The following is a 22,212-nucleotide window of genomic DNA, read 5'->3' on the forward strand; positions in this document are numbered from 1 at the left end:
TTCTTTCTTTCTTTCTTTCTTTCTTTCTTTCTTTCTTTCTTTCTTTCATTCTTTCTTTCTTTCTTTCATTCTTTCTTTCGGCAATCAGGATTAAATGACTTGCCCAGGGTCACATAGCTAGTAAGTGTCAAGTGTCTGAGGCCAGATTTTAACTCAGGTCTTCCTGACTCCAAGACCAGAGCTCTATCCATTGCACTACTTAGCTGCCCCTGATTATTTTCTTGAAGAAAGTATTCATAGTGTACGAGGCTTCTGTATAGTCTACAAGTCTTTGGCTTCTCTAATTCCTTACTCTTGAACCCTGTTTTCTAACATCTTTCATCCTTCTCACCTGTTCCTCCATTTGTCTTGAAGTCACTGAGTATTAAACTACATATTGATTTAGTTTGAAGGTTATTATTGAGTTCTTGGGGCAGCTAAGTGATACAGTGGATAGAGAGATGGGCTGGAGTCAGGAAGACTCATCTTTTGAGTTCAAATATAACCTCAGATCCTTACTAGCTATGTGACCCTGGACAAGTCACTTAACCCTGTTTGCCTCAGTTTCATCATCTGGAAAATGAGCTGAAGAAGAAAATGACAAACCACTCTAGTATCTTTGCCAAGAAAACCCCATATGGGGTCAAGAAGGGTCAGATACAACTAAAAAATGACTGAACAACAAATTGAGTTCTTGAAAAATTGCTCTACCTTTTCATCTTCTGCATTCTTCTCGTTCTCCTTTTACCTCATCATCTACTTCGTGCTCCCTAAGTGTGGACATTGACCACGGTTCTGTCCGGGGCCCTCTTCTCTTTTATTTCCCTACTTTATCTCTTGTTAACCTCTTCAGTTTCTGTGGGTTTAGCTCTTCTCTACACAGATGACTCCGGCCACACCGTCTCCCTCGAGGTGAGTTTCAGTCCCATATCATTAATTGCCTATTGGAGCAGGAAGTCCTGGAGACATCTTAAACTTAGCATGTCTGCGACTGAATTCATTATCTTTCTCTGTAGACCCTGCCCTCTTCCAAACTTCCCTATTTCTGACAAGGGAACCATTTTTCTTGCAATGCCTCAAGTTTGTAACCTTGATATTATGCTGGGCTCTTCACTTTACCACATATAACCGATCGATTGCCAGATCTTGTCGTTTTTACCTTCCTAGGATATCTTACATCCAACCCCTTCTGTCCGCTCGTGCAGCTGCCACCACAGCCCCAGGGTCTCATGTCCTCTTGGCTAAATTATTGCATGAGCTTCCTAGTCGGTCTCTTTGTCTGAAGTTTCTCCCACTTCAGTCAGCCCTCCATGCTGCTGCCAAAGTTACTTTCCATAAACACAGATCTGACCATGTAACTCCCCTATTTCATCAACTTAAGTGGTTTCCTGTTGCCTTTAGAGTAAAGTACAGACTCCTCTATTTAGCTTTTAAAGCCCTGTACAACCTGACCCCAACTTACCCTTCCACCTCTTTGAAAGGTACACCCTTCCCACATTCTGTGATTTAGCTAAACTAGTTTTTTGTTTTGTTTTGCCTTTTTGGTGAGGCAGTCAAAGTTAAGTGACTTGCCAAAAGTCACACAGCTAGTAAGCATCAAGTGTCTGAGGCTGGATTTGAACTCAGGTCCTCCTGGCTCCAAGGCTGGAGCTCTATCCACTGGACCATCTAGCTGCCCCACTAGTTTTTGTTCTGTTCCTCATGCACTACACTCTTGTCTCCAGTCTCTGTACCTTTGTACTAGCTCACCACCATGCCTGTCCTTACTGTTGCCTCACAGAGACCCTCTTTTCTTTTAACATGCAACTCAAGTTCCATCTTCTGAATGAACCCTTTCCTTATTCCCCAAGTTCTAGTGGCCTCCTGCCCAAACTGCCTCATATTTAATTAATTTTTGTACATTTGTATTTATCAAATTTATATTTATGCTATATATTTTTACATGTGTGTACGCGTGCATGCACACAAAAACAGACACACACACAAACACACACACACCCCCCTATACTCCCTCCTCCACGGGAATGTAAGCTCACTGCAAATAGGGATTGTTTCATTCTTTGTATTTGCATCTCCGATGCCTAAAATAGTGCCTGGCACATATTAAGTACTTAATAAATATTTGTTCATTAATTACAGCAGACAGTATGTACACTGCAATTATTTTCCTAGTGGGCTTTTTGCAGATATTTATGATGATCCCTACAGTGTGAGATGACTGAATGTCTTGTGAAATGATATTTATTGTTACATTTGGGCACCCAATAGACCCAGCTCCTCCAACTTCATTCACCTCTCCAAAGAGACCCTGTGATCCATCATTCCATTTAGCTGCAACTTCCTTCTGTCTTCTGATTTAATTTTTAGTGAGGTTGGGAAGATTGGTAATCATTTAGTTCCTACAGTAGTAGTGGGTCCACTCACTGGTTATTAATAAAGAATCTCACATTTAGACTACTGTCTTCTGAGTTTATAGAGGATATAAAAAGGGTTGTTGTTAATTAGTCATGTCCGACTCTTTGTGACCCCATTTGGGGTTTTCTTGGCAAAGATACTAGAGTGGTTTGCCATTTCCTTCTCAAGCTTATTTTATAGATGAGGAAACTGAGGCAAACTGGGTTAAGTGACTTGCCCAGGGCCACACAGCTAGTAAGTATCTGAGGCCACATTTGAACTCAGGTCTTCCAGACACCAGGGCTGGCAATCTATCCACTGTACCACCAAGCTGCCCTATTAAAAAGAGTATCAATTTTTATTAAGTCTCCTAAAGGAGAAGTTTATGGAGGAAAAATCGAGGAAGACAAAATGTTACTTAGAAGAAAATGATAAGACGTGAAGTAACTTTTGAAACAAACAAAAAATATTAACCTTTTACTCAATAACAAAAGATATAAAAATGCTTCTTTCTAAACTTAAGTCTTTACAGAAAGGTTAGCCCTGAGTAGTTCACTGGAGTATACAGCATCTCCCTTAAGGTATATATAAATAGGAGAAAGAGCAAAGAGAACCTTGGAAAACTGTTCATTCAAGGTCAAAGAAAGTAAACTCTTTGAGGGCAACAGCTATGTCTTTTGTGTTCACAACTCCAGTACATAACACAGTGCTTAATGTTTTTTTTTTCTTCATTTTTACCACAACTGTGATTTTATTGATTTAGGGAACTCCCAATAAGCAATGTATGAGCAGCTTCTCTTGATCAGCTTTAAAAGTTACAGCGTTGGCTTGGAACTCTTGTAGGATAGGTGATTTTGTGAGGGTCACACAACCAGTGTCTGTCGGAGGCAGGATTGGAATCCAGGTCTTCCTGACTCTGAGGCCAGTTGTCCATCCTCAATGCCAGTTAGGGCTTTACCCAAAAATATATATTTTATCTAATTTAAATATATTCTGTTTTCCTATATATGTTCATACTGCCCATCTGCCACCCTTTCTCAGATTGGAAGCTCCTCAAGGGCAGGGATTATTTGATTTTTGTCTCTATGTATTCATAGGCCCACACGGTGCCTAGCACATGGTAGGTGTTTAATAATAAAGTGTCCCAAAAGTCTTAGTGCCATTTTAAGCCGGTTAAGGAGCTTAAACAAGCTTTTAAAGCTGAATCCTAAAACCACACCAAGACTTTTGGGATACTCTGTATTTGCTGTTTGGTCAATTTGTTTTCTTTAGTCTCATTTCTGCAAATTACTCCGGTGTGGAGGAAGATTTGGAGACTGTAGTACTGCATGAGTGGCATCTCTGTGTCATTACTGGAAGAATGAAGCTGCTGGTACAAAGAGATGGATTTTGGTTTCAGGGAGAAGTTTGGCATTGTTGAAAGTGCTATATAATTTTCTAAACAAAATCAAACCCTCTCTTTCTCCTGTTTAAAGTGTCTGCCAGGAATAAGTAAATGTGTGTGTGTGTGTGTGTGTGTGTACATATATATGTATGTGTATATATACACACACACACGTATGTATATGTATATATATGTGTGTGTGTGTATATACATACATACATATACACACATACGTGTTGATTTTACCTTTGTATCATCTCTTGCATATGCCGCCTTCTCTCTCTGGCACTGCCACCATGTTGTGCAAGCCCTTATCACCTCATGCCTAGATTGTTGCAAAAACTGCTGGTGGGTCTGCTTGCCTCAGATCTCTCCCCAATCCTTCTCTGCACACACACACACACACACACACACACACACACACACGAATATAAAGATATGTGTGTATCTGCACATATATGTGTATGTATATGTATATGTATGTATTGTGCACGTGTATATATTTACACATATATATACATGCTTATGTGTATATACATGCACCTGTATATACATATATGTGTGTATTTTATATGTATGTGTAGGTATATATATGTATATATTTACCACCCAACCAGTCAAAATCCTGGTAGCTATTTTATACTAACTTCCACTAGACTCCCTTTCTTTCCTCAGTGAGTTTAGTGCCCAGCTCAAAATCTTTCTCTCTTCCCCAACTCCTGCCCTCATACTAGGGAACTTCAACACACATATTGTTATCCCCTCAAATACCTTAATCTCCTAGCTTCTCAACTTATCCTCTACCCCACCTCCACCACACAATCTTGACCTTGACGTCAACTACAAATGCACCACTTCCATATTCGTGAACTCTGAAACTTTCTTCTTTGATCACAATTCTTGTCACTCCACCTCTCGCTCTGCCTTAACACTTCAAACCTTGTTCTTTGTCCACACTGTGACCTCTAAATTCTCAAACTCTCAGTTCTTTCCCAGCACTAGCTACGCTGTCCTCCCGTTGCCAACTTGACACCTTCGTGAACCAGTTCAACTCTACACTGTCATCTTCTCCTGAATCTCTACTCTATCCCTTCTCTTGAGCTCCCTTTCATATGGTCAGTCTTGTTCTGCCAAGCCTCACCCACCCACCATCTTCTGCCTTTGCTGCTGCACCACTGAATGAAAATCAAGAAAATAGTGAAATTGTGCTGACTAGGTCCACTACAAATTTATGGCATGTAATCTCAAATTGGGTCCTCCCTGCTGCAGGAGAATCATCTTATGCTTCGCTAATTAATTCACTGTCCCACTCACACCAGTGGCTCTTCCATAATTGCCATTCCTTCCTCAAACCTCCCACAGGTTTTCTATCTTCCCTTGCCCTCTCATCTGAGGACTTTGCCTCACATTTTACTGAAAAAATTGAGAGCATTCGTCAAGACCTCCTTCTTCTCCCCGCCTTCTCATTTCATCTTAACCAGATACCTTCTGCCACTATCTACTTCACCCTCATCTCACATGATGAGCTAGTCTTTCTCCTGCCAAGGCAAATCCCTCTACATGTGCAAATGATCTCATTCCGTTCCATCTTCTCCAGCAGATTGCCTCTTCCGTCATTCCCCCTCTCTCATCTATCTTCAATTTCTCCCTGTCCAATGGCTTCTTCCTTTGCCTACACACATGCCCATGTCTCCTTCATCCTCAAACAACTCGCACTTGATCCATCCTTGATATCCACCATCCCACATCTCTACTACCTTTTAATGGCTAAACTCCTGAGAAGACTGTCTACCATAGATGCCTCCACTTCCTTTCCTCTCACTCTCTTGTTAACTCTCTACAATCTGGCTTTGAACATCATCATTCAACCAAAACGGTTCTCCCCAAAGTTATTAAATATCTTTTAATTCCCAATCTAATGGGCGTTTTCTCTATCCTCATTCTTTTTGACCTCTCTGTAGCTTTTGGCATTATTGATCATCCTTTTCTCCATGGTACTGTCTTTTCTCTAGTTTTCCTTGACACTCCTCTGTCCTGGGTTCTCCTGCTGTTTATTTTACCTCTCCTCCTCTACTTTGCTGGATCTTCATCCAGGTCATCCCTGTTAACTATGGCTGTCCCACAGGGCTCTATCCTTGCTTTATTCTCTTCTATGTACTGTTTCACATAGTGATCTCATCAGCTCCCATGGATTCATGTATTTCTAGGCTGATGATTCTCAAATCTACTTATCCAGTCCTAACCTTATTGTGTATTTCCATGATGTTAAATGCATCATGTCCAAAACTGATTTTAAATCCTCCCCACTTCCTAACTTTCCTGTTACTATGGAAGGTGCCACCATCCTCCTAGTCCCTGGGCTCACAACCTAGGTGCCATCTTTGACTCTTCACTCTTTCATACTCTCATATCCAATCTCTTGCCAGGTCCTATTGATTTTACCTTTGCGTCATCTCTTCTATATGACCCTTTCTGTCTTCTGACACTTGGTATACGCCTTCATCACCTCAAGCCTGAACCAGTGCAGTAACTGGTTGGTCTCCCTACCACACATTTTCCCCACTTCAGTCCATCTTCCTCTCAGCTGCCCAACTGGTCTTCCTAATGTGCAGGTATAACCACATCACCCCACTTCCCTCTTCTCAATAATTACAGTGGCTCCCTATCACCTCCAGGATCAAATCTAAAATCCTCTATTTAGTATTCAAAACCCTTCATACCCTAAACCCTTCTCACCTTTGCAGTCTTCATGAATCTTACATCCCCCAACACACTCCAAATACAGTTCATATCCCATGGGGTTCAGAGGTACCTTTTTGTGTAGCATTTTGCCTGGTCCATTTGCTATTTGCCTTTAATTCATAGAGACTTTGGATTACAGAGCAACCTGTAAACTCGTTTATAAGTGTTCAGTGAAAGAACCTATCATAGTCTCCTGCAATCAGAGTCCAACATTTATGCACAACCGTAATATGTGATCTTTAAGTGGCGCTGAAATTACCCTCATTTCCACCAGCAGAATTTTAATTTTGTTCTTTTTCCTTCCATTAGAAGTCACCTTGCTCCCACATTGTCTCTGTGAAAGAATGTTAACATAAAAATTGAAATTGTTTCCATCCTGCTTCACCCTCAAAATCTGATTGTTTAGTATAAATTTTCTCCCTTGCTTGCAAGTTCAGAATATATACAGAAGTGACATCTCTCTCCCTCACTGCTGTTTTCTCAAGCATAATTATTTGTTCCTTCTCTCCTCTCTGAAGCAGTTTGTAGGGTTTTTTGCACTACCTTTCAACAACGTGAGTAGTGCCGGCTGATGTAGCACAAATAGCTAATATCTTTTTAAAAATTCTCTATATTAACCATGCTTCTGGGAGGCTAGGCTATTCAGATCAGGCAACCATAACTAAGGTACCACTATTCTTAAGGTAGCAGGGCAGCCAGGGGATGAAGTAGATAGAGCGTGGAGCCTGGAGTCAGAAAGACCTGAGCTTAAAGACAGTGGCCCTGGGCAAGTCACTTAACCCTGTTTGCCCCAGTTTGCCTCAGTTTCCTCATCTGTAAAATAAACTGGAGAAGGAAATGGCAAACCACTCCAGTGTCTTTGCCAAGAAAACCCCAAATAGGATCACAAAGAGTGGGATACAACTCAGAAACAACTGAACCTTCTTCTGGTAGTGGGATGTCCTAATTGGAGCCCGAGGATTTTCCAGATAACTACTTGGAAGCTCACCTTGCAAACCCAAACTTATAAAGAGATTGTAAATATTATAGTTGCTGTGGCTTTGGAGTTATTTTATTATCTTTTAGTTTTAAGAGAAAAATTACTGTCTACAAAAGGATTTGGAGTTGCTATATTATTTTAAATTAAAGTATGTGTGGAGGGAGTGGGAATTGGATATTTCATTTAGCTTACTGCTGAACAAACTCCTCTAAGAAGTTTTATAGAGGTCATAAAAGATTTCGGGGATTGGGGTTAAATTTGTGTTTTTTAAAATAGGTATGTTTCAGTATAACTGGTTTTTGTAATCCTATATATCTTATTTTACACATTCAAAATCAGTATACTGAGAAGGGGTCCATGGACCTTACCAGACTGCCAAAGAGTCCATGACACATAAATGAAAAATGCTGACCTCCTCCGTTTCTGACAAGGCCAACCCAAATCTTTTCCTGCTCTAATTGTACTTAGGTGGCTCAATGGATAGAGCGCTGGGCCTGGAGTCAGGAAGACCTGAGTTCAAATCTGGCCTCAAGAAACTTGCTAGCTGTGTGACCACGAACAAGTCACTTAACCTCTGTTTGCCTTAATCCACTGGAGAAGGAAATGGCAAACCACTCCACTATTTTTTGCCAAGAAGACGCCATGCACAGTACTGGCGTCCTGCGGTCCATGAATTCACCTACAGTAGGACATGACTGAACAAATAAGCAATAGCAGCTAATTGTACTTCTGTGACTCAGAGTGACAGTAACGTTCAAGATTCTAATTTGCAAATACCTGTTTGGGAGTCTCTTGCCTGTTGAGTCAAGTGCTACCCAAGCAGGCACTGTTGATGTACATAAATCTGATGTCCCCAACTAGACTTTAATGGCCTTCAGAACTGTGTCTTGTACTTCTCTTTGTTTCTCTACCTTGCCTAACAACATGGCACTCACCAGGCACACAGTAGACAGTAAATATTTGCAGTCTGTTTCATCTTTGAAAATACGGGATTACAGAAAACCTAGGGTTATAAATCCAGAGCTCGAAGGGACATTTGAGATCCTTGAGTCTAACCCCCTTATTTTACAGGTAAGGAAACTGAGGGCCCAGAGACACTAAGTAACTTGATCAAGGTCCCATAATATGTGGCATGGCTAGGATTTGAACCCAGGCTGTATGATTAAAAATTCAGTGGTTTCTCCACTTCACCACACAGAGTAACCAAAGAGTTGAGTCGAGCAGGAAAAAGTTGGAGAGTCACAAGTGCTTCTGATGCCTGCTTAATAGAATAGAGCAGGAGTTCATAGCAGTAGGAAAACTAGTTCCAACTCATTATAGTTTAAAGGAGTAGGCCCCTAATGCTCTAGTGTTGTAGTATTTTTGCAAAACTAGACTCTGAAATCTTAATATAATTTGACTAAAGGACTCATTCAGTTTACTGATTGCTTGTTGTCTGCATAGCACTGAGCTGGGTTTTAAGGATGAAGATGGGAGGGGGTGGAGAGAAGGTAATAATCGTTGAAGAAATAATATCAGAATCTCCCAAATCAATTAGAACAATTACAGGGGAGATCTTTGACTGGTTATGGAGTTCTTATACCTATAAAAACTCTCAATTAATAAAGAAGATGGAGAGGGAGTGTATCTTATCAAGAGAATTCTGAGTAGTTATTTATAGCTACACATCTCTCATTAAGGTTGCAAATCAAGAGCAAAGTGTTGATCTAAGAGAGAAGAAAAAAAAAATTCCCAGATATATGTGTGGCGTTAAATTGTGACAAATCAGTAACATAAGCCTCAAGGAATGCAGAATGAGAGAAAGAAGTTGCACCTTGCAGAGATAGAATTTCTATCTGTAATATTTCTAGAACATTCTAGTGTATTATAGTCAGTTGGCCCAGAGACAATCAGTCTTGATTCTCTAGCTTGTGACATTGTGAGTTAGTGGCCTAGTTGATTCAGCTAAATCTTTAAGGCCTTTTGATTCTACTTTATCTACAAGTTGGAGACTTCACTCTTCTGCATCTACAGCCAAGCTAGAATCGAGAGATTATAGGCTATAAAGCAAATACATAAGGAAGGAGGAAAAGGAACAAGAGATTGTGACTTGGCATTCCAAGACCTTTTTAGTTTTTGCAAGTGGAGTTTTTGCAGTAGCATGATTCGAATGTATTTGTGCTGTGCTAATATAAGAGAGGTAATTGGTAGCCTTGGGACTTAAGGGATGGAGAGGGGATGGAGGATAGGGCTAAGGGCCCAGAATACCATAAGTCCAAAGGTCTTTAGCAGGAGCTAAGAGGAGCGCCATGAAAGGTGTTGGTTCTCTCTCATTACCCTTCACCAAATTGACAGCATCAGTTTTCATCATAAGGAAGTTTTTTTGTCTTGTTTTGTTTGTTCAAGAGAAATGGTAGTGCGGTGAATTCACAAACAGGAATGGAATGCAACAAACAAAAAAAGCCTAAGTATCATCTATTAATTTCTTAAGTTCTCTAAATCTGAAGATTGCCACTATGAATATGGAGGGAGAGACTAAAGGAAAGAGTGAGTTTAGGAAAAAGAGTCTGAAAATCATGAATTAATAGAGTAGAATTAGGACTTAAATCCAGGGTTCACATTATCTTAATTCTAGTGACTTCCTTGGGGCGGTTAGGTGGGCAGTGGATAGAGCTCTGGGCCTGGAGTCAGAACGACTCATCTTCCTGAGTTCAAATGTGGCCTCAGATACTTACTGTCTGTGTGACCCTGGGCAAGTCACTTAACCCTGTTTGCCTTAGTTTCCTCATCTGTAAAATGGCAAACCACTCCATTATCTTTGGCTGGAAAATCCCAAATGGGGTCAGGAAGAATCAGACACAGCTGAAATGATCGAACAGCAATAATGACTTCCTTTGATGGACTGGAGAAGAACTCATCTCAAAAAGGTCATCCGACCTGGAATGGAAAAAGAGAGAACCAGTACCTATCTTTAAATCAATAGTTCAAAAAAAAAAAAGTCAACTTTGGATAAACCTATAATAATAAAAAATATATAAACATATAATAAATAAAGAAGGATGAAAGTAGTCCTCCCTATTTTCAGTCATCAGAATTCTGCCCCTTCCTGTTTCACCTCACCCCCTACTAAACTGTACTTGAAAGTCTAAGACTTCTCATGCTTATCCTCTTGGGGATTCCTCTCATTGTTGAATTTCTAGGACCACACTGTTGGATTTCTAAGTAGTAACAGATATTAGCTGTAGGTCACACATTTGCTTTGTTGTTAAATACTTGCTGGTGCTTTTGTTCTTATTAGAGCCTTCAGTGGTGTGTGGGTGCGTGTTCTTGGAATTTGGTTGTGATATATAAGGAGTTGGGGGTGGGTTTTTTTGTTTGTTTTAAGGTTTAGACCTTTATCTCATTTGTGAGCTTTGGTAGACGTGGGAGTATATTTTCTGTAACATTAACATGTAATCATGCCTCTGTTTTCTTTTCGTACATAGATTCTTCAGAAACCAACACCAGAGCTAAAGCATCAGTTGGCCACTTTCTCTAAGCGAGTGGCAGGTGCTGTGACTGAGCTTATCCAGGCAGCGGAAGCCATGAAAGGTGGGTTTGATTCTCTCTCTTTATCCCACCCAAGGTTGACAACACTCATTCTCATCATTAAGAGGGTTTGTTTGGGGTTTTGTTTTGGTCATTTGCTAGGCTTAAAGAAAATCCACTTCAAACCTTTCCCGAATGTCCTTTATGAAAGAGAATCTCTCACACTTGTAGAAATTAAGATTAGAGAAACTCAAGAAATAACAAGGTTAGGATATGTCTTTTAGGACAAGCCTTCTCCCCCCTCTCTATACTGCATGTACCTTTTTATAAAGAAGAGTCAATTTAAAACCCCTTTCCCTGTGATTGATTCTGTCATTTATTTTATATATGTTTTCATCCAAAGTCTAGGAATAAGAATAGGCAATGGACCTGTGAATTCATTGGTGTGGGAAACTACCAGATGAGGAAATCCCTTCTACTATTGCAGGCTGGCCACTTTGCAATTTGTGGTCATAGAGAGTTGCCTAAAGGGAGGGAAGGTAAAAATAAGCATTTATTAAACACCTGCTATATGCCATGCACCATGTTAAGTGCTTTACAATTATTATCTCATTTGATCCTCACAACAACCCTGGGGGGTAGGTGCTATTTTTCCTATTTATCCCCATTATGCTCATTTTACATTTGAGGAAGCTGAGGCAAAGTGACTTGCCCAGAGTCACATAGCTAGAAAGATTCTGAGGCCAGATTTGAACTCTGGTCATCTTGACTCTGGGGCCCTACAGCTAATGTGTGTCAGAGGCACGATTTGAATCCAGGTCTTCCTGGCTTCTAGGCCAGCTTTCTAGCCACTATGCCATATTGTCCTCAAAGACCTGAATTAGCAAAAATATGCCAGCCAATTTAATTTGGAGTACTGCTTTTCTAGCAAACTTCTCTGCACTTGACAACTTTCAGTCTAACTTTATATGTTGTAGATCAGGGTTTCATCCCAGGCACTATTTAGGAAAATGAATTCCTGGGGCTTATCCATCATTTCAGGCCAACTTCATTCCAGTATTGAGATATCTGGACTTCCTTAGAACTCTCAGTTGAAGGTGGTAGCAGGATCCCACAAAAAGACAGTCTTGTTCTTTTTGTGAGCTTGTTTGCCATCGTTCTTACTGATGACTGCTCCTAGAAAATCTTTGTACAAGAAGTGATATCAAAAGCAGAGGTTTACCCAAGATACCTGTGTAATTAAGTGCTCTCTCTTTGAAACCAGAGGCATTAAATGAGATGAGAAGAAACTAAATCTAGTTCCAGGAGACCATCAGAGTTCTACCATGTCTCACCCTCTAGTCTTTGCAGATGTTTGTGTTGAGTCTCAGCAGGAGGCCAAGAACTATGACGACCAAGAATGATGATGTTTTGGACTCATTTCAGGGACAGAGTGGGTAGATCCGGAAGACCCAACAGTCATTGCCGAAACCGAATTACTGGGGGCTGCAGCATCAATTGAGGCTGCGGCCAAGAAGTTAGAACAACTGAAGCCGAGAGCTAAACCAAAAGTGAGTGTCTATCCACTGTTACTTTTTGTGACATCAACAGGGTGACTTCATGATTCCAGAAATGGGGAGGTGGGAGAGGGACAGGGAGGGCAGGTACGCTACTGGAGACATCCAGCTTGTCCACTTCCATGTCATCGAGACTGTGAATCTATCAATAACCTTTTCATAGTATAGAATTCCTTCAATCTCATACATAGAAATATTTGTAAAATGCTTTCTTGGGACTAGTGAAATATCAGAAGATACCAGCTTTATTATGAATTCAATGATTTTCATGACTTTTTCACAGAAGCAAAGTAGAACCTTGATTACATCGCTATGGAAGGAAGCTAAACAGTGCTGGGTCTATCTTTCAAGTTTAATCCAGAGGGTCCCTGTCTTCAATGAGTCCTTTGTAAATGTCTTCTTCCACAAAGGAGAATTAAGAAACTGGAATTTAAAGCTTTTCCTTCTGTTTTTGCTTATTGATAGACATTAGAATTTAAGGTCACATATGTCTGAGTGTGAGAGAGATGGGAAAGGGAGAGGGAAAAGAGATAGAAAACCTCGTTCACAGAGCGAACTAACTACTTGTGTTCAAAAAGGACTATAGAGAGAAGGAAGATCTGAAATTGAAAAGCTATATACAAATATAGGTTAGGGGTCTCCAAGTGACTAATTGGCTTCACTTGTTCCATCATAAATTAATAATCGCTGCCTCCCCACCCACCATGGACAGGTCCAGGAAAGAACATATTACTGGTTAATATCACCCTCCATGTTCTTTATTAGGATCCTCACTCTCAGCACCTGTTAGCTTCCTCAACCATGAGACTTCCAAAAATAATAAATAGCTTCTCTGCACAGAAGGGTTGGGGACTCAACCCTGAATAGTTCAGAACAGGCTCTCCACTCTCCACTCTCCGCTGTCTGTCCCCTCTTTCATGGAAGGTATGAATGCAAAATACTACATCAGACTCCTCAAGGAATAGGTTACTGACCAAAGTAATATATAAACATCTGTCACCATTTAATGAATTTTTTAAGATTGGGGACATTTCCCAAAGCAGTCAAGTTTTTCACAGTTCTCTTCTAAACCAAACAGATGTCTTCCTGACCTAAGAAAAACCTTCAAAAAAATAACAATAAATACTTTAAGATGACTTAGTAGTTTAGGATTTTAGTTTCTTCAGTTTGTCATGAAATCGTATTTCCCCCAAGTGGTCTCCGTCCTAAAGAGATGATTGTGAGATGCCTGGGGAAAGTTATCGTTTTTCTTTCAAACTCAAACAGCAAAGTATAAGAAAAAAGTCTTCTTTTCTTTGTTTTCTGGTTTGTTGAAAATTATCAGTTTCTTATAAAGCCACCAGCTCTGTTCTTTCTGCTTTTTTTTTTCCTTTTAAAAAGTTGTCCTTAGTTCTTTTCTGGTTCTGAATTTCAGTTGTTTTTTTTTTTTCCCCATCTAATTGATATTCACCTGACATGTCATTTCACTTGATTTAGGGAGGATGAGATCCATGGATTTGAATACAATGGCATTTGAGCTCCTCATAGTGGCAATGAGAACAGAGTTCTAGCCAATTGAAATTCATCTTGACAGGGGTAGGACAACCTCCACAAAGCAGGCCAGGTAATTGAACGTGATACCAGGCCACCAGGAAAGTTTCTAGAGACTGTTGCTTTATCAGACTGCTTTATCCTATATAGAAAATTGCCATAAATCCATATCCTGAAGGAAATGTCTGTTTGGCCTCTGGAGCAGTCTAGTTGACTAATAAATGTCTGAAAAAAAACAGCAATCCTGTGTGAATACAGACACAGTTGTATTCTACTGCTCCCCTCATACTCCAGTTGTATTTTAAAATTTTTGCTGTATTTAGTAGTGGTAATGGGCCAAACGCTATAGTTCCTTAGAGGCATAATGTCTTAGACTCATTTCAGAAACAGAAGAAGCAGATGTAGAAGATCTGAGTTGTTAAAAACACCAAATTATGGTAGGAGGGGATGTTCCTACTTCCTATCCCCAAAAAACTGTTATAAGTTACTTCATAGGTCTCCTGGGAAATTCCAATTTAATCTATGAGGCAGTCCAAGTGATCATTGTTTAGAAAATTTAGTACCTTTGGGTACTAAATTAAGAAAACTTCTCAAGATTGTAGTTCAGGCCTCTACCCATTATTTTCTTTGCAGATGTTGCTACAGATGTCACATTTAATGTAATGGTTTCCATACCAAAGCAACAAAATTTATTTAACTAGAGTGAAAGTCATAATTTAAGTGGTTGATGTGAGTCTTTACCCACATGCTACGTATTTGAGGTCAGGTCCCCCAGTAAAAAGAGTATGTTGTTACTCAGGGCTAGCTGTATTTTCAGTGATCCAAAACCAGTCTCTGCTCTCCAAATAGATGATGGGAAACTTTTGATTCAAAGCCTGTCACATGTCTTATGTTATCTACCTAATCATTTTTGAGAAACTACTTACCCAAACCATAATATCCTAATCTGTCTTAGAGAACCATCTGCTTTCTTTGCTTTACACTAAAGTCTATATAAAATAAAATACATTCACCTGGAGAGATTTCTCAAGTAGAAAAAAATAAATAAATGTCCAAAAACTTTTAAGTTTTTCATTTTTGTACTCCTTTTTCTACCTCCTTGTTTCCCCTTTCTCAACTCCACTCATCATCTCTCTCTAACCTCCCCCTTTTTTTAGTTTAAACTTTTTTTCAGAAATATTTTAATAATCAGTTTTTTTAAAGTTTCAACCTTTAAGAAAACAAATATTCACACACAGTGTAAGATTAATATTCATTTTCACTGTTTATGGGAAAATGTGTTTGGTCTACCATGATGGGCCCTGAACATCTGATGGGTGTTAGTTATTGTCATGCATACAGTTGGACATGTCCTTTGATTATATGAACCACCTTTGGGAAGGTGATGTTGTTGGTGAAATTACTCTGCTTGCCATATGCTCAAAATGCCTATTTTTAGGGTGTAATGGTCCTTAACTTATGAAGATGTTGCCTGGTACACTCCCATCTCAGATTCTTAAAATTTAAACATCTCTTTTTGCATTAGATCTTCAGAAGAAGAACCAAAATAAAAAAAATCCATTTTGCTGAATTAACTTTTTAATTGGAAATGTGGTATGATGATGGAATAAAAAATGTTAGAGAGCTTATGCATGTACATATTGCTAATAGTGCTATTTCCACACTCACTGATAGGCTTATGCCTCCAAAGACAGGTAAAGAAGTTGCGTCTCTAGTAGCTGATGACCATTCCCTGCTGTCATAGTCTTCAGTTCTGTGTCCATTTTCAAGCTCAATCAAACCTGGATGCCATTTCTGCAGGCCTCTGTGTGATATGTTTGATATATTAGGTTGTTATTTAATCCAACTATATATCAAACATATTCCTACAGTGTCCTGCCCTGTCTCCGGGGGTTCATAATATAGTACATAAGGCAACAGGGAGGAGTATTTTAAGGTCACAAGGATATTTAGAAGACTTCAGATTCTCATTCTTATATCATGTTGGAGAAATATGGAATATTCCATTCATTTGGGTTGTGTTTGGGAACTGTATCAGTGTTACAAGATTTTTTATTATAGATACAAATCACACAATTATTAGAGTTTCCTCCGGTATTTAGGGTTCAAGGGATTATATTTCATAGATCCATACGCTAGCAAATTATCAGGGTTGTATCCACAGTGACAAAAAAGATACTGAAAGTAACCCAGCTAGCACCTTCTTGTTTCAGGTGATAAAGATCAGTATTATTGACACCAAACACAAGTGATACATTTTTTTCTTTTTTCCATTTCAATTCATTCCTTTTCCAGTCCTCAGATTAATCTCCAGAGTTATTACTGTCTCAAAATTTCAACCAGAATATAAGGGGACAAAAACTCAACCAAAAACACCTAATTGCTTTTAACATCAGATAGCAAAAATAAAATATCCAGTCGCCCTATCATTTGTTGTAGCTTTACAAGGACAGTTTGATGGGAATCTTCGTAGTGTCTTAGAAGCTCAGATTTGTAAAGGACCACAGAGGTCATCTAGAACAACCTGAAAAAGGGTTAAGCTTTAGTAAGTTTAATAAAAATAATGCAACATTAATAATGGTTCATCCAGTGAGTTTCCTGGACTGGTATAGCTTACCATTAGTAACCCTGTTACTAAGCAGAGGCTGACAGACAGCCTAATCTGTTATAATAGAAAGTTTGGGATTCATATTTTTTAGGAATTTTCTTTCCCTTGTACACAGGAGCGTCCTTGAAATAACTTTGGTCCTTTTCCTTTCAGAGAAGAAAGCAAAGTCTCATTTGTTCTTCAGAGTTAGCTTCAGAATTTATTACTGCTATATTATGTATAAAGGGATCAGGTTTGCCGATGACAAAACAAAATGGAGAGAGAAATGATTTTTAAAAAGAAAATTCCTAAAGAATTGTATACATTTGAATAGTAAAAGTGGGATAGTCAGCATTAGCATATATTTAGGGACTTGGCATAAGATAGACATATTCTCTTAACGTTCTTCAACATCTGAAATTATTTGGTCTCAATGTTATAAAATGTGATCTCTACTGGGCCTCTTGGTAGTATGTATTCTTGGCTCTTCCTGCTTCCTGGCATAGAGGATGGCTTTTCTAGACTCCTTGAGTCCCATTGAGACAATAATAAGTATCTTATTTCTTTAATTTTTTTTAAAGAAAATTTTAAAACTTGTCTAAGGTGCTATGTTGTCAAAACTTAAGGCCATCTTCATTTCATCAGTAAACAGCTTCCTAGAGTTTTTGTCACTTGGCTACAGTCATTTGGCCAAAGTAACTGTCTTGCTATGAAGTTCTTTGAGCAAGTGGTTATCTAAAATCAAGGCAGTGAATTATACTGGTGAGCTATTTTTTTTATTTAAAATTAACAAATCAGGTTGAGAGGACGCTGAGGAAGACCTTTTATTTGAAATAAATTACCTTTCTTTTGTATCCTTAATGCTTCTAAGGTGAATGGAAATAGCTCAAGGAGGAGGGACATGTTCTGGAAAAAAACTTTTGAGTGGTCAAGTTATAAACCATCCCCTCACCTGAAACATTTTTTCCTCTGCCTTGTCTTCATTGGTATTAGTCAAGGAGTAATATTAGAAGGGAAAAATAAGATGTTTCAAAAACTCAGGTCAACAACACGTATCCCAAAATTTGAGACTCCCAGTTTCAGTGACTAATCAAGTCATTGAAGAATTATACTTCAAGCAGAAATTCTACACCTCTGGGTCACATTAGAATTACCACTGATTTTGAAAAAATATGAATGTGAAGGGCACAGAGTGCTTGATGGAACACTACTTCCCCAGCACCAGTCACACACACCTCTTTCCCTGAATCTTCCATTCTGAGTGTTCTCTCCAAAGCCTGGTTAGTCTAGGGAAGCAGGAAGACCCTTAGGAGATGCCTTATTCCATAGCTGTTTGACAGCCTTCAAACTCCTCCAAGCCTGGAGGGGGAATATGGGGAAAGGTTAAGATTTTCTGGGAGATAAGAGAGAGGTACTGGTGCCTTAGAACCAACCAATTTTCCATCAGCCTTCCAAAACAGGAATCAACCTATCTACATGAGATTATAGAGAACCAGTTATATTAAAATACTGTTATAGAAAAAAAAATTAAGTTTATGGATCCTAGGTCCCCTGGGCTACGTTTAGTTTGGGTTTGGGGGTACAGGCCATGGGCTTTGCCTCATGGCAGATAATAAACTACTCTGAAAACCAAAAATGAGGAAGGGTCTGATAGAGGTGAGCCTCCCTTTTCCCTACAGACTTTCAACTAGCAGGAAATATGATTCGTTTGCCTACATGTGAGAGTTCTAGATGTTGTTCCCCTTTTTTTAGTGCATTTAAATATATGCGAAATATTCACACTTTTTTAATAGACCAAATCTTTTTTTTTTTAAAGGAATTGATGTGAAGGATGCGGCCTTATTTTTAATAGCAAGTATTCTTCAGTACAGCTAACTGTGCTTATGATAATGAAAATTCACCTGACCCATAAGACAGGAACATTTCAGTATACTGACATAACTTAGTCTAATTAGACTTCAACCTTTATGTCTTGCTGTCAAAATAAAACAAGGATTCCTAACCTGAAAGGTTGTATAATGAGCTGTTCTCCTGCCTAGTTTTGTATCAGCCAGCTCTATGGAAAGTGATCAGTGTTTCTCTTAAGCCAGCAACAAGGCTGTGGCTGGGCACAGCTACAAACCCACTTGGGTAGACCCTGTGGGTGGGGCAAAGTACAGTGACCTGGACAGCATCCTCAGTTTGTCCTGCCCTGCAGATGCCTCAGGCTGTGAGAAAGAAGAAAGGCACGTTCATTCCTGTTTCCTTCTCAGCCATCCCAGAAGAGCCCCGGTTGAGTAGAAATGTATGGGGTAAAAGCAGCAAGGGAAGGGTGAGGAAAAGTCACAAATGGCTTGGAGGGTTCTTTCGTTACTAGCATCGACATCAACCTGTAAGCAACCTAGAGAACAAGTAAGTGGAAAAAAGGACGGCCAGCAGGTTTATTAACACTCTAAGGAAGAAGGATAGAGAAATCTCTGAGAAAGGAAATACTTGAGGGGCTTGACCGAAGTAGAAACAACAACAACAACAACAACAAAAAATAGTACCTTTTAGTTGCTGTTTCAGCCAGGAAAGTTTATCATAGAATTTTAGGAAGGGCAAAGAACTTAAAGCTTATCTAGCCCTGGAGTCTCATTTTCTAGATGAGAAAACTGGAACTCAGGGAGATGAAGAGACTTAAGGTCCTGAGATAAGGCAGCAACAGAAGCAATACTGAGACCCACACCTCCTGACTCCTGGGCCAGTGCTCTTTATACTAAGCCACACTCTGTCAGAGTAGCAAGCCACCCCCAGGAAGCAGCTGTCAAACATTGCTTTGGGTGCAGAATTTTGCATTACTTGATGCCTCATTTATTTCACTTTTTTTTTTTCCATTTCCAGTTTTATTGGGTTGTAATCAGAAACTACAATTAACACCTTGATTAAGATCAGATTGTTAAAAAAAAAAAAAGCCCAGGGGAAAAAACATGTATCTGAGCCCCAGACCTGAATTACAAGTAAAACTTTAAAACCCCACAATTAAAATAGACCTATATAATAATGAGCTTTTGGTAACTCTTGAGACGCACAAGGAAGGAGAAGGAACCAGAGCAGTCCATCATTAGAGAAATCCTTGATGCTTTCCATCCGTGGAATGGAGAGAGCTCCCGTATATGAACCCTTTACTTACTCTTCAGTCCTGTACTTGACTGAATGGGTAGAGGGCTGACCCCGAAGAGAAGGGGTAGAAACCACGCTTATGCCAAGAGGCCAGGGAACAGAAGGCAAAGTAATAATGCAGTCTTCACCCATACTGGCCTACTTGGCATGATAGAGATAGATATTAACCTTTATTTTTCAAGATGGAACTGTTAGAAGTGAGAGTTGCTTGATTCCATAGTTCTTTGCATGAATAGATGACATTATTATATCTTTTTGTGCATTTTGTCATTATTAAGGCATAAAAAAAGCAACGTTCATATTATTTTCAGTGGAAAAGTGAGGAAATTGCATTGTTAGTTTTCTGGTGGTAAATTTGCCAAGATTGAGTTAAAAAATAATTTAGAAGAATGTTCATATTTGCCAGCTGAAGACCTGATTTTTAACAGGGAAGAAACAGTCACCACATTCTTGAATTGCGCTCTGTTTGTGCTTTTTTCCCTCAACACTATTTAAGTAAGAGTTTCTTCTTCAGTTGTAACCTTTAGCAAATAGAAGCATGTTTGCATTTATACAGGCATGTTTAAATCCCCGATCTTGGATATCATAGAAGGGAGCCCTGGCAGTTAATAATATTGGGGGAGGGGGATAGGGACATAGATCACACAGATTCAGTATCCTTTAGGCAAACCTTTTCTTTTTTATTCTTGTATGGCTCACTTTTTAATCATTCATTCATCTATCTACATAATTTGTTTTCTTATACCTTTTTTTAAATTTTTTAATACCAGTCATTTCCCCCGAACTCCTCTTCCTCCACTGCCTTTGAGCCTTTCCTTGTAACAAGGAAAAATATTTAAGCAAAACCAACAGACAGCAAGTCAGTCTGATCTTATCCTGTACCCCGTGTCTGTAGTCTTCAGCTCAGTGAAAGGGCAAATGTGCATTTCTTTTGTCAGTTCTATAAGCCAAAGAGGTTTCATCACATTTCATCCTTATGTATGTCAGAATTCAACTGCTTTTTAATGTTCCCTACATTATTGTGCATATTGTTTTCTCGGTTCTTCTTTCTTCATTCTGCATCACTTCATACAAGTCTTCCCATGTTTCTCTGACTTCCTCGTAGTCATTGTTTCTCATGGCTCATATTAAACAGGCTCTGGTGAATGAATAGTTTTTAAATCAGTTAGGGATAGAAATGAGGGGTGGATCTGTTGGCATAGTAATGCTCGTATGCTTGTCAAAGCTCATACTCTTAGAGGGTTGCCCAGAGTATTGAGAAATTAAGTGACCTGTCCAGGATCATAGAGCCAGTAGGTATCAGATATGAGACTGGAACCCAGATCTTCTTGATGGTGAGACTGTCATTATCCACTATACCACAGTGCCACCTTTAAATGGAATATCCTATTTAAATGCAGGATTTTTCTTTTTCTTTTTTTTTAAATCCTGCATGCAACCCCAGTGAGTAAAAACAGTTGAAAAGCAGTCTTTGATAAGCTAGCTAGCTTACTTTTATATGATCAGTCACAATAGATTTTCATTTAAAGCAGATTCATACAGAAACCCTGTGGCTTTTTTTTTTTTTTAACAGTAAATTCTTCTCAGAAACTGGAGCTCAGGGTTTTGTTGGTTGTTGTTGGGTTTTTTTTTTAAGTCTTTATTTTCTTCTGCATCTGAGAATAGAGCTCTAGCCAGTAGTCATTATTAGAATAAAAAGTCTAAAGTAGAATATTAAATCTGGAAGGGAACTTAGAAATAATTTGACCAATCCTCTCTCTTTATTCAAAAAAAAAAATGAGGAAACTGAAGCCTTGAGAATTGAAGACTTTTTTCAGGGTCATAAAGTTTGTTAGTTATAGGTCTCAGACTCAAACCAGATCTCCTGACTCTTATCCCAGGGTTCTTTCCATTATACCATGGGAATATTCTTAACATTCACCTCCAGCCTCCTGACACTAAGTCTTGCCCGCGGTGGTAAGTTGTTCTTTTAACAAAGACTCCCATCTTTTTTGTGGCCCTTAATTCAGGCAGACCTTTGTAGGATACACCGATTCAGCATTTCTTCTTTTTTTCCTCTCCTTTCCCACTCGTAGATTCCATTGGCTATTATCCTGAGAAGGCAGCCATTCATGGGGAATAATTACTTCAAGGGTAACCAGGATCTCTGTTAAAACCTTCACATTTGTAAATACTGAACTAAAAATTCCATGATGGCTTTGGGAGAGCCCATGCACCAATTAGGCTAGGAGTCCTGCACCACAAAGGAGACCTAAGTGCCCTGTAATTGATGTGTGCTTTCAGCAGAGTAGGTTTAGATTTACTGATAAAACTGGCTTCCAGGCAGATGCAGAAGAAGTAGACACAGTACAGGTTTCATTACATGACTCTAAACAAACCCCAGTTAATGTCTAATTATCTTCTATCCTACCTA

The 22,212-nt window shown here is 39.2% G+C and overlaps 1 protein-coding gene across 1 annotated transcript in view; it reads left to right on the plus strand.

The window, feature by feature from the left end:
• TLN2 (talin 2) overlaps positions 1 to 22,212 on the plus strand; it is a 579,984-nt gene that overhangs the window by 543,154 nt on the left and 14,618 nt on the right. Inside the window, exons 53-54 of the mRNA XM_027851789.1 lie at positions 10,943 to 11,048; positions 12,411 to 12,535. Coding sequence (XP_027707590.1) covers positions 10,943 to 11,048; positions 12,411 to 12,535 — 231 coding nt within the window. The remainder of the gene's footprint in view (positions 1 to 10,942; positions 11,049 to 12,410; positions 12,536 to 22,212) is intronic.

The sequence above is a fragment of the Vombatus ursinus genome, unplaced genomic scaffold, assembly GCF_900497805.2.
Source record: "Vombatus ursinus unplaced genomic scaffold, bare-nosed wombat genome assembly UNPS02009205.1, whole genome shotgun sequence".
NCBI lineage: Eukaryota > Metazoa > Chordata > Mammalia > Diprotodontia > Vombatidae > Vombatus > Vombatus ursinus.